The sequence below is a fragment of the Xiphophorus hellerii genome, chromosome 8, assembly GCF_003331165.1.
Source record: "Xiphophorus hellerii strain 12219 chromosome 8, Xiphophorus_hellerii-4.1, whole genome shotgun sequence".
Lineage (NCBI taxonomy): Eukaryota > Metazoa > Chordata > Actinopteri > Cyprinodontiformes > Poeciliidae > Xiphophorus > Xiphophorus hellerii.
In genome coordinates, this window is record NC_045679.1 from 27,298,142 (window position 1) to 27,313,945 (window position 15,804).

Sequence of the window (15,804 nt, forward strand, 5' to 3'; positions counted from 1 at the left end):
AGTTACAAACTTCTTTAAAATCAGACAGTGAGAAATAAAGTGGCATTTTATACAGTGTATGTAAATATCAGTTGTAACTCAGCTGCGAGTGCGACAATGTTTTTGTGTTCTTCATTCAGTGTTCCGCTCTATTTTGAGAGTGTTTCTCTAAGTATGTGGAAAACACAACCTACCTCCTTTGACTGTGCTCTAGGTGGACGTGTTTGTCGCCATGGGTTACCACAAAAGGAGTTATGGGACTTTCCAAGGACGTGTCCAATTGCAAGGCACCTCCCCGATGGATGCCTCCCTGGTGATGACAGATGTCACTTTGGACGATTATGGGAGATACAAATGTGAAGTGATTGATGGTCTGGAGGATGACACAGTGGTGGTGTCCCTCGAACTTGAAGGTAAAATGATTGGGTGGTCGAGTTTTTTAGAACAGAAAGCAATGAGCTCTTGGAAGGAGTACGCAATGTCAGTGTTGTATTGTATAAATGGGCTTTGTCTAAATTTAGCTCCAGGGTCAAAGACTGCTGGGAGGAATGTCAGCAAATGTGTACATTAGCATCAAAACAGTTTCATTATGTTTGTGAGTAGCTTGGGACACCTGCCATTAGAGCCTAAAGCTAAAAACTCTGGCAGCAGCTGTGTTTCATCTCCTGTCATTCATCAGGGTCAATAAAAACTGGACAAATTTTAGTTTTAATTCCCATGTCCAACGGAATTATTGCATCAAGGCTTTCCTGTTGTTGGCCTCTCCCTGCAGGTGTTGTCTTCCCCTACTTCCCCCGCCTGGGCCGCTACAATCTGAATTTTTATGATGCCGAGCGGGCATGTCGAGACCAGGATGCCGTGGTGGCATCCTTCGACCAGCTGTACGAGGCGTGGCGCGGCGGAATGGACTGGTGCAACGCTGGCTGGCTGAGCGACGGCTCTGTGCAGTACCCCATCACCGCCCCCAGAGAACCCTGCGGAGGGAGGAACACGGTGCCGGGCATTCGCAACTATGGCCTGAGAGACAAAGACAAGAGTCACTACGATGTGTTCTGCTTCACTTCCTTCCACAAAGGTGAGGGGTCAGACTTTACCTCCGTTTGTCTGTGAAGGGGGTTTCTCCTCATGAGCCAACACCTGAATACACCTTATGGTTCAACGTCTCGTAGAGAAATGTTTAGCAGAATACCTACTTAAAGCTGCAGTATGTAACTTTTATTTTAAAAAATATGTTTGTTTTTTTTTACATATGTGTTAAAACTGTCATCATCAACAGTGATATGAGAGAGGTAATCTGTAAGAAGATCAATTTCCTCCCTGAGCTGTTATTGCCGTCTGAAGAAATCTACCGCTCCCAACCCAAAACAACAAAACAGAACCAGGAGAAGGGTCTTAGCGCTGTCAGTCAACCTAGTGTACACGCCACTTAATGTGCTAATGGTGGAGAAACAACCTCTCATGCTAATTAGCCTTAGCATTCACAGCCGGCTGTGCTAGTTGCAGAGAGGCAGAGAGCAGCGGGAAGAAGGAGAGGGATGATGAGGGATGAGCAGCGGCAACACAGAGTATAACATGGTTCTGGTTCTCTTATTGTCTGTGTTTTTCCCCTCCAGGTAAATTCTACTACCTGATCCAGTCGTCTAAGCTCACCTACGACGAGGCTGTGAGGGCTTGTCAGAAAGATGGTGCTCAGATCGCCAAGGTTGGCCAGATGTTCGCTGCCTGGAAGCTGAACAAGTACGACCGCTGTGACGCCGGCTGGTTGGCGGACGCCAGCGTCCGTTACCCCATCTACCATCCAAGGCGCCGCTGCAGTCCCACAGAAGCTGCTGTGAGGTTCAATGGCTTCCCCGACAAGAAGCACAAGCTGTATGGAGTGTACTGCTACAAGGAAAACAACTAAACCTGCAAAGGCCGTCCTGCAAACACCTACACACAGTTCACAAGCATGCACAAATATAAACATCAAAGAACACTCTCAACAGGTTACAATGCATAGAAAAGAGAATTGTAATAACGAGTGATGCTTTCACTCATGGGAGATTTAAGATGTTGCATCATCATTCAGGACCTTAAAATGTATTTTACACATATATTATATATTATTTAATCAATGCCAATAGTGGGCTGACGTGTGTGGGTGAGATTTGGAAATATAAAAGCTAATGCAAAAATGTCATACAAGAAAAAAACATGCCAACAAAACTAACAACAGCTAAGTGTGTCACGGTTGGACCAAAACGTTGGGCACTTCTCCTGTTTTTGGTCCCAACATGAAGAGCAGATGAAAGCTCAGCCTCTGTGAAGCCATTAGGCAGGACTCGTTAGCTAATCCCTACCCTACTGCCCCTCCCCTCTCAACAAGGTGCTATAGCTGCATCCTACCGTTCGCTTTTTTTTTCATGTTTTTTATACAAATGCATTGGACCAAACTTGGACCAACAGCAAAGACAAAAACAAATAGAAACATCTAGCTGTTAGCAATGTGTTTTCTAAGTATGTAGAATGTGATAATCTTAGAAATGTATTTGTGTTGATATTTTTTATACACTGTAGAAATGTTTGTTGTTGTTTCTTTGGCCAATGTCTTCTTGGTTTACATAAAACATACTACAGTATTAGCAGGGTGGGCTGGGACTGGGACTGGGGCAGGGACTGGGACTGGGACTGGGACTGGGACTGGGGCTGGGACTGGGACTGGGACTGGGGCTGGGACTGGGACTGGGGCAGGGACTGGGACTGGGACTGGGACTGGGGCTGGGACTGGGGCTGGGACTGGGACTGGGGCAGGGGCTGGGGGTTGTTTGCACTGATCAGATGACATTCAGGATAGTGGACGACATAAACATTAATTTTCCTCCCAAAATGCTTTGCCTGAGTAGAAGCAGCGTTGCTCGTGTTGCTTGGGTCGCTGTCACTTCTAGAGCAATGCAGGGACTTTAGGCTGTCACAGTGTTTGGCTTCAGAGCATGGCTCAGCTATAAGAAGCACACAGCTAAGCAGCTTCCAGAAGATTTACTCTCAACTTTGTGTCAATGCTTTGATAAAGCGCTATTTTTGATACAGTTACTGGGTTTAAGTTGAAAGAGCAGAACAAGCCTTGTTAATGCTTGTCATTATATTCTTTTGGACACAATACTTTTAGCATGACCTGTTCTAAAAGTTAAAATTGACTCTTTTATGTCTTCATCAGATGTTTGTTTCTGTAGATGTAGACTGGATGAAATGGTGTTCGCTGTATTTTACGACTTAATTCAAAGGATTTTCCTTTTTTAATGCTCCCTAAAGTTGGGGTTTTTGAGTTAGTTGCTTCTGTGGTTTAAATCAGTAAAGGAAACATTTTAAGATTTTTTAATTTAGTACATTTCCAGGATAATCAAAGAACCCATACAGTACACGCAGTAAAATAGTATTATGGATTGTTTTGGGGTTTTCGCTTTTGTCACACTTAACATGATTTAGATCATTAAATAAATTTGAATTTGAGATGAAGATAAACTAAGTACAAAATTCAGCTTTGAAATGTATTTATTAAGGGATTAAAACTATCCAAATCAAATAATAATATCTGATTAATTAACTGCTAAAACATATTTTTTGAAAATGCACATCCAGACTTTGTTTCTGCCAGGTGCACCTGCTGTCATGTGAACAAATACACGTTTGTACATGAACATGATTGACAACACAAAGACACTCCCCTTGGCTTTGATTGGTTGTTTTTAAGATTGTTCATAGAAGTAGAACTCCATCTCTTCATGGAACTCCATCCATGAAGTAGAACTCCATCAGAACTGAAACTCTTCACAGTTTCATATTATACTCCCACCACATAGTGACAGTTTTGCAATTATGTAAAAAATATATATTGTTGTTAAAGTTATATGATGTAGCTTGAAGTGAATGAAAACATAAAAATGTACCCAAAAACCAATCGGCATAATTATTTAGTAATTGGGATTCTGAGGGCCAAAGTAGGTAGTTTAGTTAATTTGTAAAGTTCTGGTGTGAGTTATGCTGGAAGCATAGCACAAAGGAAAAAAACCTGAAGGATCTGATAAAGGGTTGACTAACAGGGAGGTGTGTATGCTGGACAGGTGGTTGCTTAGCAGCAAGCATCAGCTGGGGTGGAGGCAAGGAGCTGGAGAGAGCTGAGACAGAAATGACTGATAAACACAAAAGCAGAACCAGACCCAGCAGAGAGATTAACACACAGTTAGCAAGAATGCATAGAAACAAAAACAGAAACCCTGAAACTCCAAACCAGATCAAACCAAAATCCTAAAACAGCTGCTGTGGGGAGTTTTTATGACTTTTTGGCTTAAATTATATCACTTTTAGGTTTAAGTTACTTTCAAGATATATTTGTCATGTTATTTAAGGTTCAAACAGTACAAATACATGAACCTCTCTAAACCTACTTCAACCTTTATTTGAAGCAGAAACAGACTGACATCTTTACAGCTGTTTTTTTTTGGGGGGGGGGGCTCCCGGTGCTCATAACAAAGAGAAATAATGTCTTTCCTTTTCCATCAACGGATAAATTCGGATTTCCACCGTAGTCAACAGTTTAGAGTTTGTAAGATCTAAATCTGTGCTGAAAGTGTGCAGCCCACTCCCTAGGTGGCAGGTGAAAATAAAAACGGCCGGATGAGATTAAAGAGGAAACGCTTGGTGACAAAATGTTGATGGCACATAGTCAGGTGAGGTCACGCACTGGATGAAGCCAGGCCTGTGTGTGAGCAGGGCAGATGTGCTGGCATTATGTGGCTGCTGACATGCTGTCTAAGCTCTCCAAGACCCTGTTGGAAGCGTCTCTCAGTCTCCCAGCATGCTGAGCAAACACCAGCCAACCTGTCGTTGCTATATGAAAGCAGGAAGGGATTCTTCCATAAATGGGCATGATGCGTTCACAGGCACAGATTTAGGTTTAGGTTCCCAAGCTGAAGGCTGGCGTGTTGCTACTGCCTCTGGCTGAATCCCTGACAAATTACTGAACATTATTTCATTTCATTTAATGTTTTATTTCTTTCACCCAGTCATAAATATGAATAGTTCATGTAACGACTAAGAGAAATAATGAATGAAGTGAGGCAGAAAGAAATATAAACGTATAACATCTGCACCATATTCACATGAAAATAAAATGAGATATTCAGACTGTTACAAACTTCTGAATGCACAAAAATAAACCAAGAATCCACAACAAGACATCAGCTTATTCAGCGTCAAATTGCTTCGTCGTGAATATTTCCTAATTTCTCACTTTGTACATATTTCTAAAAATATTTTACTCAGCTCATGAAGTTTCAATAAGTTTAACTGTATAAATATTGCATTGTGGGATCTCCACTCTCACTTAAGACAGCTCTCTTCTGTAAAAGAAAAATCTAAACTACATATGTTTTACATGTACTACTCCACACTTCCACGCAATATGTCAGATATGGAACAAAATGTAACTTATACAAAAAATACAATATTTATCATTTAAAATATTGTTAAAATAGTTTAGGATATTTTACTTTTAGATGATATTTTACATGATTACACAGCTGACCTTATGACAGCCCAATGTCAGCTCTGTTTCCTAATTCATATCTCTGCTCTATGACGGAGCATCAGGACCATACTTAGAAAAAAATTAAAATAAAACTATGAGATTAAAGTATTATGAGAATAAATAGCCATACTACTTTCTCATAATATTGTGAGAATAAAGTTGAAATAATACGAGAATAAAGTAATCATATTTTGAGAATAAAATCATACAATTACAATTCTCTTATTCTCTTATATTTATTATACATTTATTTTCTGATAATGCCCCTAATACTCCGTCGTACTGCCCAACCACAGCGCCTGCAAAGTCAAATTTGTCATTTGTACTCCTAGAGCCAGGATGCTCTGCCCTCCCCAGGATGTTTCTGACTATCCAGGGCAACAGTGACGGTGATACCCTGAGTAAGAGTGTGGCTCCAGAACAGTCGACAGACCTCATTTTGAAGAAACACGATAATGAGAGATCTGCTGTTTCCCAGTGTGAATAATTTATCTCTCAGGAATAACAAAGATCCGGAAACAGCATTGATATTCTGGGTATTTCTTCACTTTATTCTCTTCTTCTTCTCTTCCTCTTCCTCCATGCTGCAATCAGCATAATGAAAACTGCAGCTCTCTGAAAGGAACGCAGTTATTGAGCTGAACAATGATATCAAAAGGGACACATGTTTGTTCATGAGGTCCAAGCATCAGATGTAGAGAGGTTTATCGAAATCTTGACACACATTGGTTAATTGTTGGTAACGTTGACCTGTGTGGTGACCTTTACTCACTGTCTGGACTGACTGTTGGTCACTCTGATAATCGCTTGTGAAGGCCCCACTGGATGGGGTGAAGTCGAACGGTTGACGCAGAGTCGTGGTTTCGGGACATTCGTTTTCACACGCACCTTTTTTTCTGGGCGAAAAAACTGGAAGTTGAATAGTTGGGGCTGTTGTGCACATAAACAAACACGCCCCCAAAATTCTGAGCAATCACACAAAATTTTTGCGTGGAGAAAGGTAAAGTTCACTAGAGGGGCAAGAAAGGGAGGACAAGAGGAGGATGAGAACAAAGTGATGCAATTTTCATCACGCGACTGCAACAATAACTACTGATTTGGCCGGTTGGGCCCGACCATACAGATCCCTTATTAAGTCCTGATGCCGTACATATGTCACGTTCTGCTCCTCTCCTGTCTGGAAGCGCGCGGCTTTAGCTTCAAGTCAGACCATTATTTTTCTGTGCTTAACTTTGTTTGTCAGTCGGAGTAATTTTGGGGATTTTCTTTGTTCTTCGGGGATCTTCGTCGTTCCAGTTGCACAATAAGGAAACCGTTAAGATCTTGAAATAAAAAGTCAACTAAACCCATCATAATCCCTGAAACCTTCTTCATGTGCCCACTATCTCCACGTAAGAGGGCAACTAATGAGGCAGGCTTTAGAAGCAGATAGAAAAAAAAACGGAAAAAGAACAACGTTGACCAGGGGGAGGCTGTTTGACTCGTCTGCAGATGGATAGTTCCTGAGTTATGCAGTAATGCAGCACGTGTGTTTCCACAGGGAGGGATCACACTTCCACCAAACACAGAGCCAATTCACCGGGCTCCCTACAGTCGGTTCTGTAACCGTAGTTCAAGCTTCCTGCCAAAGTAAAGGTTGCTTTTAGGAAGCGAATGAGAGCAGCTTTGGTGACGTCTTGGTTTTCATGTTGACGCACATGAAAACACATGAATCCAATCTCATACTGGATTCATGAAGGCTGTTTGTGTAAAACATGAGAAGTCAGCTGCCAGGGCTCAGGTTATCTGCAGTATTTCTACCATAACTGGTAGCAGAGGCATCTACCGTGATTAGCTAATAAAATGACTTCTTCTGTTTCATGCACAGTTTTGTAGAAGAAAAACAGCTGAAAATAGCAAACAATATCAGCTTTCTTCACTTCAGGTGCAGTAAAGTTTGAGAAAAAAAATACATCATTTCTCAGCTGTTCAGGATGATTCATATGTTCCCACAGCAGCTCCTGTGTGACTGAGTTTTGCTGTTTGAGGGAATCATTGATGATCTTACACAAACCGTCAGTCTGACATGAGTTTTTAATCTCAGTCTGAAAATCTCAGTTTGAAAAAATGATGCTGCAAAAATAAAGATTACACCAACATGAAAATCCAGATTACATCATGTTCTTATTGATTTCTCTTTTAAGCATTGGATTAATATATAGTGTCATCTGTAAATCTCTCCTTGTTTTGTTTGCTTTTGTTTTATTTTTTTCTTGTTCACTTTTTTGGCATTGTAATTTTGTATCACACAATAAAAGAAAACTGTAAAACATGGATTGCTGCAAGTTAATTTCTTTTCTATTTTCATTTTAGCTTTTCTTAATTTAAAATATGGTTTAAATCGTGTGACAGAGTGAACAGGAAGATAACATGACGATGTTTTAGTTACGACTGTCTTTGGTTCTACAGTCACTTTAGGTTATGAAAACTGCCCCATTTCATCATCAGTTAAAACCAAAGTTATTAAATTCTCTGAAAGATTTAGACCTGTTTCTAGCTGATAGTAGTGATATTATTTTGAAGTTGCCCAGCTAGATTCCTGACTTCTGGAAAAAAAGGCCTTCTTACTCATAGAGCTAAAATTTCTTTCCAAAGAAAAATCATCAAAATATCAGAGGAAACATGTTGAAAGCTGGTCAGGAATTATGAGAATATGTTGATTAATACGATGCATACAAATGATTTCCACTGATTATTGAGAAGAGTAATGATACTTCTAGACATGCCATTTATTTATAAAATTAAAACAAAAACAGATTTTGTTCTCAGACAGTACCTGTGCGCAGACATTGTACTTGTGTTCATTGTGTTATTTTCATTTTGTGAGATCTCAGTCTGATTTCCTACAGATATGAACTTGTTGATTATACAAAATAACTTTCAGTCTAAGTTAGTCTGGAGGAATGAATGACACCAAGCTCTACAATATCCGAAATGTAGATACAATGTAGGTTCCGGTGAATAGCAGAGTAAACAGTGTTTTATAGTGTTTGATGTTCTATGATTTCAATTAAAAAAAAAAAAAGGACTTCCTCAGGATTATCTATTATTGATTAATTTTAAGTTCGGCAGAAACAGATAGTGCGTCGTGTGTGTGGTCACCGCTCAGTCGGGAGGTTTCAGAACATCTGTGGGACTTACTCATCTCTGAGTTTCTGAAGTGAATTTAGACCAGCATCACCAAATACACACTCAGGATCCATCGCATTATTCCACAGTTTGTAGTGACGTCAAATAGTAACAGCTACAAGAAAAATGAGACTATAACCATAATATCGGCCTGATTTCACTGCTTTTTCACCGTCAAACAGTCCTCGTGCTTTTTTGGAATAAATATTGAAATGCTTTATGTGGTCTAATTTCATGGCGTTCATATTCATCTGATTCTACATCAGAAGGTCTGCAGACTGTAGAGCAGGAGATGAGAGCAAGAGCAAGAAATCCCACCAGAGCCTTTTTCATAAAGCTGTAAAGGTTTTATTACAACGTCTCGACTTAAAACACAAATACAATAAAACACCGATAATGAGCAGTTAAAATGGATGGAACAATGATTACATAAAAATAAGCCTTTTGCACCACAGATATATCAAGTATAGTAATGACATAATGTAGAAAAACATTTCAAAAGGCGCATGAAAAGGTTATTTATCTCTGTCTGTTATTTCTAGACTTCAGAACACAGATCCCAGCTGTGCAGCATGTGGATGAAAAAAAAAAAAACTCATGATGGAGAAACTACAAGAATTTGTACGGTCAATTTCTTGCACTGATTTTGAGTTGCACAATGTCGAAACACATACAGTGTGTATCAAAAAACAAACAAACCAAAAAAAAACCTAGTAATGCACCATAAAAGACTACATGGTAACAATGTTTCAAATTCATATTAATGAGAGGCAAAAATCTGTAAACATTAAGAATGATGATAATAAAGGATAAATCACCTCTGGCCCAACCAGCCTTTACTTAATCACAGTCCATTCATAGTAAAAGTATGTAATAAGTTAAAGTCAGATGGCTTCATAATACATAACTCATGAATAGCCGAAACAGCACACATTGCAAATTTTGAATATTCCATTTTTACCTTTGTGTGCATTAATGTCCCGTTTTCACCCCAACAACATAAAAAACTCTAAAGAGAAAACAAATCGTAAAAACAACTATGCGATTAGAATACGAAAAGATAAAATTTGCTCTATATATTATAATTTTATATTTGAAAAGTGATCTGCTTTTAATATTTTGGACTTGTGTTAGGTCTGCATTGGAACTGGCCTGTGAATGTACAGTCTGCATTTGTTTCTGTGCAGGTAAGATAGCAACTGCTCACAACCTCTCTGCAAATCACCTCCTTAGAAAATCAAAAAAATAATCAGTCAAACTGTATGAAAGGATCAAACAGGGTGTGTCTGACTGATCCAGTACGTGGTGTTTTATGAGTAACTTATCCTTTAAGCATTAAGTAAGGCACCAGTGCAACTGCTCTGCTAACTGATATGTTGTTTTTGAACACACTCTCTCTGCTGTGCATCACAGCTCCCTCCATGACCACACCCAGGCTGCCAAATGCGTGCAGAAAGATTACTTTATGGAACATGCAAATTTTATATTATTAGTGCACTCCACCTGGTAATTTGTGGTAAATTGTCCCAGCAGCTGCCGGCACCACTGCTTCATAAACTCCTGGAACTCCAGACAAAGTCAAAACAAGGTAGAAACATGTTGTTCTTTTCCTGGGAATAACAGTCCCTCAATCTGATCACAGTGGCACCTTAATCCTTAAAGAGTTGGATCAATTTATGTCCCGTTACTTCATCAAATGATGAGATGAAGACAGAACTAACGGCCAAAACGCACATCACATCTGAATCACCAAAAGATAATAAAGCCCATTCATGTTCAATCATTTGGAATTCTATTCCAGTCTAAAGCAAAGTGTTCAAGCAAATGACTAAAGGGGCAGTTTTATGTAAAAATCTACTTTTTTGAACTTTACATCATGTTATAATGTTATTCCTTCATCAAAAACATACCTGGGGTGTCATTTTAATTCATTCATGCATGATTGAAAAAGAAAATCCTTTAATCTCCATGGAAACCATTCAGCTGCGCAAGATGCCTGGGTGGACCTAGCCCCGCCTTTGAGACACAGCTCTTCCTCTGAGCTGCAGTTTCCAAGTTTCCACCTCACAGAGCAGCCCCTCCCCGCAACTCCCATCCCTCAGCTCCTTCAGACTAGCCAGCAGAAATTAGCAAACACCTGGTAGAACTGCACATCTGCTGAGCTCATTATAAGAGCTACATCTCAGTGAAACGCAGGTAAAACGTTGTTAAAGGATTAACAGAGGAGCCATGTTGTGATGACTTCCTGGAGGCGGAGTTTCCAAAAACCAGGAGTTTTTTTTATTTAAAAGAGACCAAATTTCAAGGCGTTAAATTATCCATCCATTTTCTGTTCACCCTTTGTCCCTAATGGGGTCGGGAGGTTGCTGGTGCCTATCTCCAGCTACGTTCCAGGTGAGAGGCGGGGTCACCCTGGACAGGTCGCCAGTCTGTCGCAGGGCAACACAGAGACATACAGGACAAACAACCATGCACACAGGGAGAATTTAGAAAGACCAATGTGAGAGGAGGCCAGAGTACCCGGAGAGAACCCACGCATGCACAGGGAGAACATGCAAACTCCATGCAGAAAGACCCTGGCTGGGAATCGAACCCAGGACCTTCTTGCTGCAAGGCAACAGTGCTACCAACTGCGCCACTGTGCAGCCTGAGTTAAATTACAAAAGTCAAATTTCTTTTAGGTCATATTTGATATATTGAGCATTTTTATAAAAAACTGAAGGCAACACAGTTACTTGAATGTGCCTGGAAAATACATAATGCTGCCCCTTTAAATGATGACGTACACCAATCTGGTATAACATCATGACATGCTTGCCTAACAGTGTGTCCATCCCCCTTTTCCTGACAGAACACCTTTGACCAGAGGACTGTTGGATCCCTCTGGACCACCAGAGGTGTGCTGTGATGTCTTGCACACTCAGCAGGTGTCAGAAGTGGAGAACAAACTTTCCATTTGTCCAGCACAACCTGCAGATGCTCAGTTCTATGGAGATCTGGGGAATTTGGAGGCCAAGTCAACAACATACGTTTATTGTTGCGTGACTGAAGCTGTTCTATTGTTGCTGTATGCCAGGGTGCATTGTGCTGCTGTAAGGACCCAAAGTCATCTGGGAAAACCGTTTCCAACCTGCCTGTTGGATTGGACTGAAACACTCCTCGTCTAGCCATCACTTTGAATATTAGTGGTTCATATGCTATGCAGTCTTTCTGGTACTAGTAATGTAATTTATATTGACCACATTCAAAACTTCATAACAAAAATGGTAGTTTCTTGGTGTGCTTTTACAAAAATTGTGTTTTCTTGCTCTATAAAAGGTAGAGCTAGAGAGTCCTCTCATCCACATACAAAACCCTCTGCGATGCTGTGACATATTTAGCAAAGTGTTCTCAGCATGAACATTTTCTAAAACCTAAAGCAACAAGAAAGAGTGTCAATGACTCAAGTTTTGCGACGTTGTATGAAAACTGAGACAATCGCTGAGTTAAGAAAAAAATGAATCAGTCCCAAGTGTTACAGTTAATATCCTATTGTTTTTTTTTTGTTGGCTTTTTTTTTTTTTTGAAGAAAATACATGTTGGCACATCTCACATGTTGTTCTTGTGAGATCCATCAATAGACAGGCGATCTAACAACATTACTTCTGTCTACCGATGCCTGCGGACCAACAAGGCCGGTCTGCGTTGATCTGTTGCCGTCACGATTCTCGAACAAAACCTCAAACTCATTCAGTGACCGGGCTGATCCCCCTGGTTCGCGTGCTTCTTCTGCCTGAAGAGTTGCTGAACTCGGGCCTGGAAGGGGCTCCAGAGGCTCTGCAGGATGCCGGAGCTCTGCTCCTGCTCCTGGGTCTGACTGGCCTTCTGTTGGCCGTTGGTGTGATGGACGTGGTTCCTCTTTTGCTCTTCCCTCTGGTTGCCGTAGTGCTCAACAATCATTGACTGGTGGTAGGTCGCAGCTGAGAGAGACAGATAAAAAAAAAAGTGTCAGCAGGATAATCGCTGCAGGCGTTCAGTCCCGTTCAGAGCTCACTTACGACTCATGCAGGTGATTTTGGGCGTCTCCCACTGGCCGCTGGCGCAGCAGCGGACGGTTGGGGTGTGTCTCTGGATGAAGCCCTTTTTGCAGTGATATCGGACCAGGGAGTTGATCTCATAGCGGGGCTTCTTTGCTCCAAACACTTCGGCGTGCTTCACTAAAGGCGGCTGGCTGCAGGCCACTGGACGGTGAGAAACAGAGAGCGGCTAGAGCGACGGACACGTTCTGTCGTCGGCAATGGACGGTGCAGCCACAGCTAAACACAACTCATAAACAATCTTATATGTAAGTTGGAGAGAGATAAAATTAACCAGTATGAACTACTGGGTGTTCAGTCATTCTCCCATTCATGGTGGTGAGCTACATTGTAGCCACAGCTGTGGATACAATGGTCTCAAAAGTATCAATATTTTATATCTTGGCATCAGGGGGAATATCTGGAAGCAAGGAAGGCTTGCAGCATCTGAGAGCAAAAATAAAGTTTGCTGTCAAATTATAAATATATGCTATATGTTCTAACTTTAGTTTCACTATTTACACAGCAAAAACACAAAATCTCTTTTTGTTTTTACACACACAAAAAAACCACAGTCTATTTCTATAGAATAGACTTGTAGACTATTTACTAGTGCAAATAACTGGTGTTATTTTAGTACACTTAAAGTAAGACAAAGCTAACTTCAAAGTAAGTATAGGAGCTTGTTTTAAGTTAATAATTCCTTAACATTAATGAAACAGTACTTGTTCTGTTCCACTGTCAGGTAATTTCACTTTTAAGATGGGAAAAATGTCTTGTTATAAGTAAAATAACTTGCCAATGGAACTAGTAACTTCTTTTCATCAACATTGAGGAATTATTGACTTATAACCAGCTCATATTTCTCCCTGAAAAACTATTTTGTAAGTCAATTTGTAATATATTTACTCTAAAAACTAGACCAAAAACACTAAATACAATTTTGAGTTTTTGTAGCGTAGACAGCGTAACACGCTCTGTGCCTGTGCTCCGACACCAGGGGGCGCTACAGAAAGACTTTCAGAGTAGTTCTGAACAATGAGGGAACTGAAAGGTTTGACATGCGGGTTGGAGCCCACCTGTTCCCTTCTTGCAGGTGAAGGTCAGGTGGTAATTGCAGGGCACGTCGTTCCACTGGCCCCCCTCATGCCAGATCATCACCACGCAGTCCTCCCCCGACTGGAAGAAGCTGTCCGGCTGGTTGGGCCTCCAGTTGTCATATTGCTGCCGGAACACGTTTCATTTTAGTGACGAACAGTCAAACAATAATCAGACGCTCAAATATCACTTCAGTTATACTCAGATTGGACCTTTGAAATTCAGACCTTGTGTCTTGTACCTGCTCCTTTTCGAGCAAATTATGGAAAATTGCATGCACTGGGCATTGGGCATGATCATTTGTTTTATTATTAGGTTTTTTTTTCCTTGTTTTTCCTTTTTGTCTCTTCAAAATAAATAAATAAATAAAATGTCCAACAATGTAAAAATGTTGACTTTTGAAACTGAAACATCTCCCTGGATTTTTTTCTAGAAATTTTCTGAGATTAATAAAAAAAGATTTCAGGGGGTTCTTTCTAGCAAATTTTCAACTTTTCAAACTCAGACATTTCCAAGTGTTATAGTTAAAAATGTCTCTGTTTTGGGTGAAAATGTACTCCTCTTTAATTCCCTATATCGGTCCTAATAAGCTGTTGCGATTATTTATTTTCCAGTAATTTCTCGCAGGCTCATTTTTCTTAGAACCGTCTAAGTGGAAAAAGGTCAGCATCAGATTCTTTCCTGATTCTGCCAACCATACTTAATGAATGAAAGAAAAAGGTACAAAATATACCCAGAAGCTTAATGAGTAAATGAAAACTGGAAGTTATTGCATAGTAACCGCTCTCTAACATCTGCAGACTCATGCAGGACAGAAGCTGCAAAACGCCAGCAGCTCACCAGGAGCTGGATGTATTTCACTGAGCCACCAGATGGTGGCGCTGGCAAAATAACCCAGAGATCAGGGGTGGAGAAGCTGAAGCCTCATGGAGGTTGGATTAAACATCCAAACAAAAAGGGTCCTGTGGTTTGGTTCAGATGGCGTTGGTAGAAGAAGTGAAGCTGCAGGTTTAACGTCTCTGGGTGTGTCCACTTCCTCAATGATGACGCATCAAAACAACATTTTTCTTGTTGCTCCCATCAACTAATCCGGCCCACATGCAGCCCATTTCTCCCAGAACACACACATGTGCAGCACACACACGTGTGCACCCCTGTTTGGGTTCCATGTCAAACAAACACAGGTCTGCAGGTCTGCAGGTCTGCCGTCAGGGCCTCCGTGTGTCACGGTGTTGCTAGGTCATCTGTGTAGCAAATATTTTACCGTAACTCAGCAGAGGATCGACTCTGTCTTATGGTAAGGTAAAAAAAAAAAAAAAAAAAGTGAACGTTTTAAATTCTTAAACTGCTGCTGCGTGCAGCAATCTGCAGAACTGTGAAGAAAGAAAATCTCTCCAGAGTACGTGTGTTTACATGATGGTTAATGTGCTAGCTGCTTATAAAAGTCATTTACAGCAAATTTCTGTTTCTCCAGCATGTGATCTGTTTGTGTTTGTGGGGGTGTGTTTGTGTGTGTGTTTTATAGCTGTAATCAGTAGATTGAACAGTATCTGATCACCTTTACCTAAACATCCTGAGGCGCTTTGGATTTCTGGAGCAGAAAATCAGTATTAGATTCAGATTAACTGCCTGTCAGAAGCAGAATCAGCTAATTGCTTCAGCCTGCTGCACTATGAACAGTTGATTGTTACGATGTGCTTTCCCTGTGCGCAGTGCACCTCAGTCTGCCTGGCTCTCTTGCAACAAAAAGAAAAAAAAAAAACTAAGGCGCAACTAATGATTAAGAGTATTTATTTTAGTGTTAAAGGGGCAGTATTATGTATTTTCCAGCCACACAGTGTGGCTTTATATCGCAATCAAGTAACTTTGTTACCTTCAGTTGTTACAAAAATGTTGCAAATATAACTTAAAAGAAATTTGACTTTGTAATTTAACGTTTTC

At 40.6% G+C, this 15,804-nt stretch overlaps 2 protein-coding genes across 2 annotated transcripts in view; one reads left to right on the forward strand and one right to left on the reverse strand.

Annotated features, from left to right (window-relative positions):
- Positions 1-2,542, forward strand: part of hapln1b (hyaluronan and proteoglycan link protein 1b) — a 28,076-nt gene extending 25,534 nt beyond the window's left edge. The window contains exons 4-6 of the mRNA XM_032570479.1: positions 194-392; positions 752-1,054; positions 1,593-2,542. Of these exons, the coding sequence (XP_032426370.1) occupies positions 194-392; positions 752-1,054; positions 1,593-1,882 (792 nt within the window). The 3' untranslated portion in view covers positions 1,883-2,542. The remainder of the gene's footprint in view (positions 1-193; positions 393-751; positions 1,055-1,592) is intronic.
- A 9,699-nt stretch (positions 2,543-12,241) lies between these two features.
- The window catches only part of vcanb (versican b), a 32,427-nt gene continuing 28,864 nt past the window's right edge, over positions 12,242-15,804 (reverse strand). Inside the window, exons 15-17 of the mRNA XM_032570428.1 lie at positions 13,845-13,989; positions 12,748-12,930; positions 12,242-12,669 (exon numbers count right to left, since the gene is read on the reverse strand). Of these exons, the coding sequence (XP_032426319.1) occupies positions 12,440-12,669; positions 12,748-12,930; positions 13,845-13,989 (558 nt within the window). The 3' untranslated portion in view covers positions 12,242-12,439. The remainder of the gene's footprint in view (positions 12,670-12,747; positions 12,931-13,844; positions 13,990-15,804) is intronic.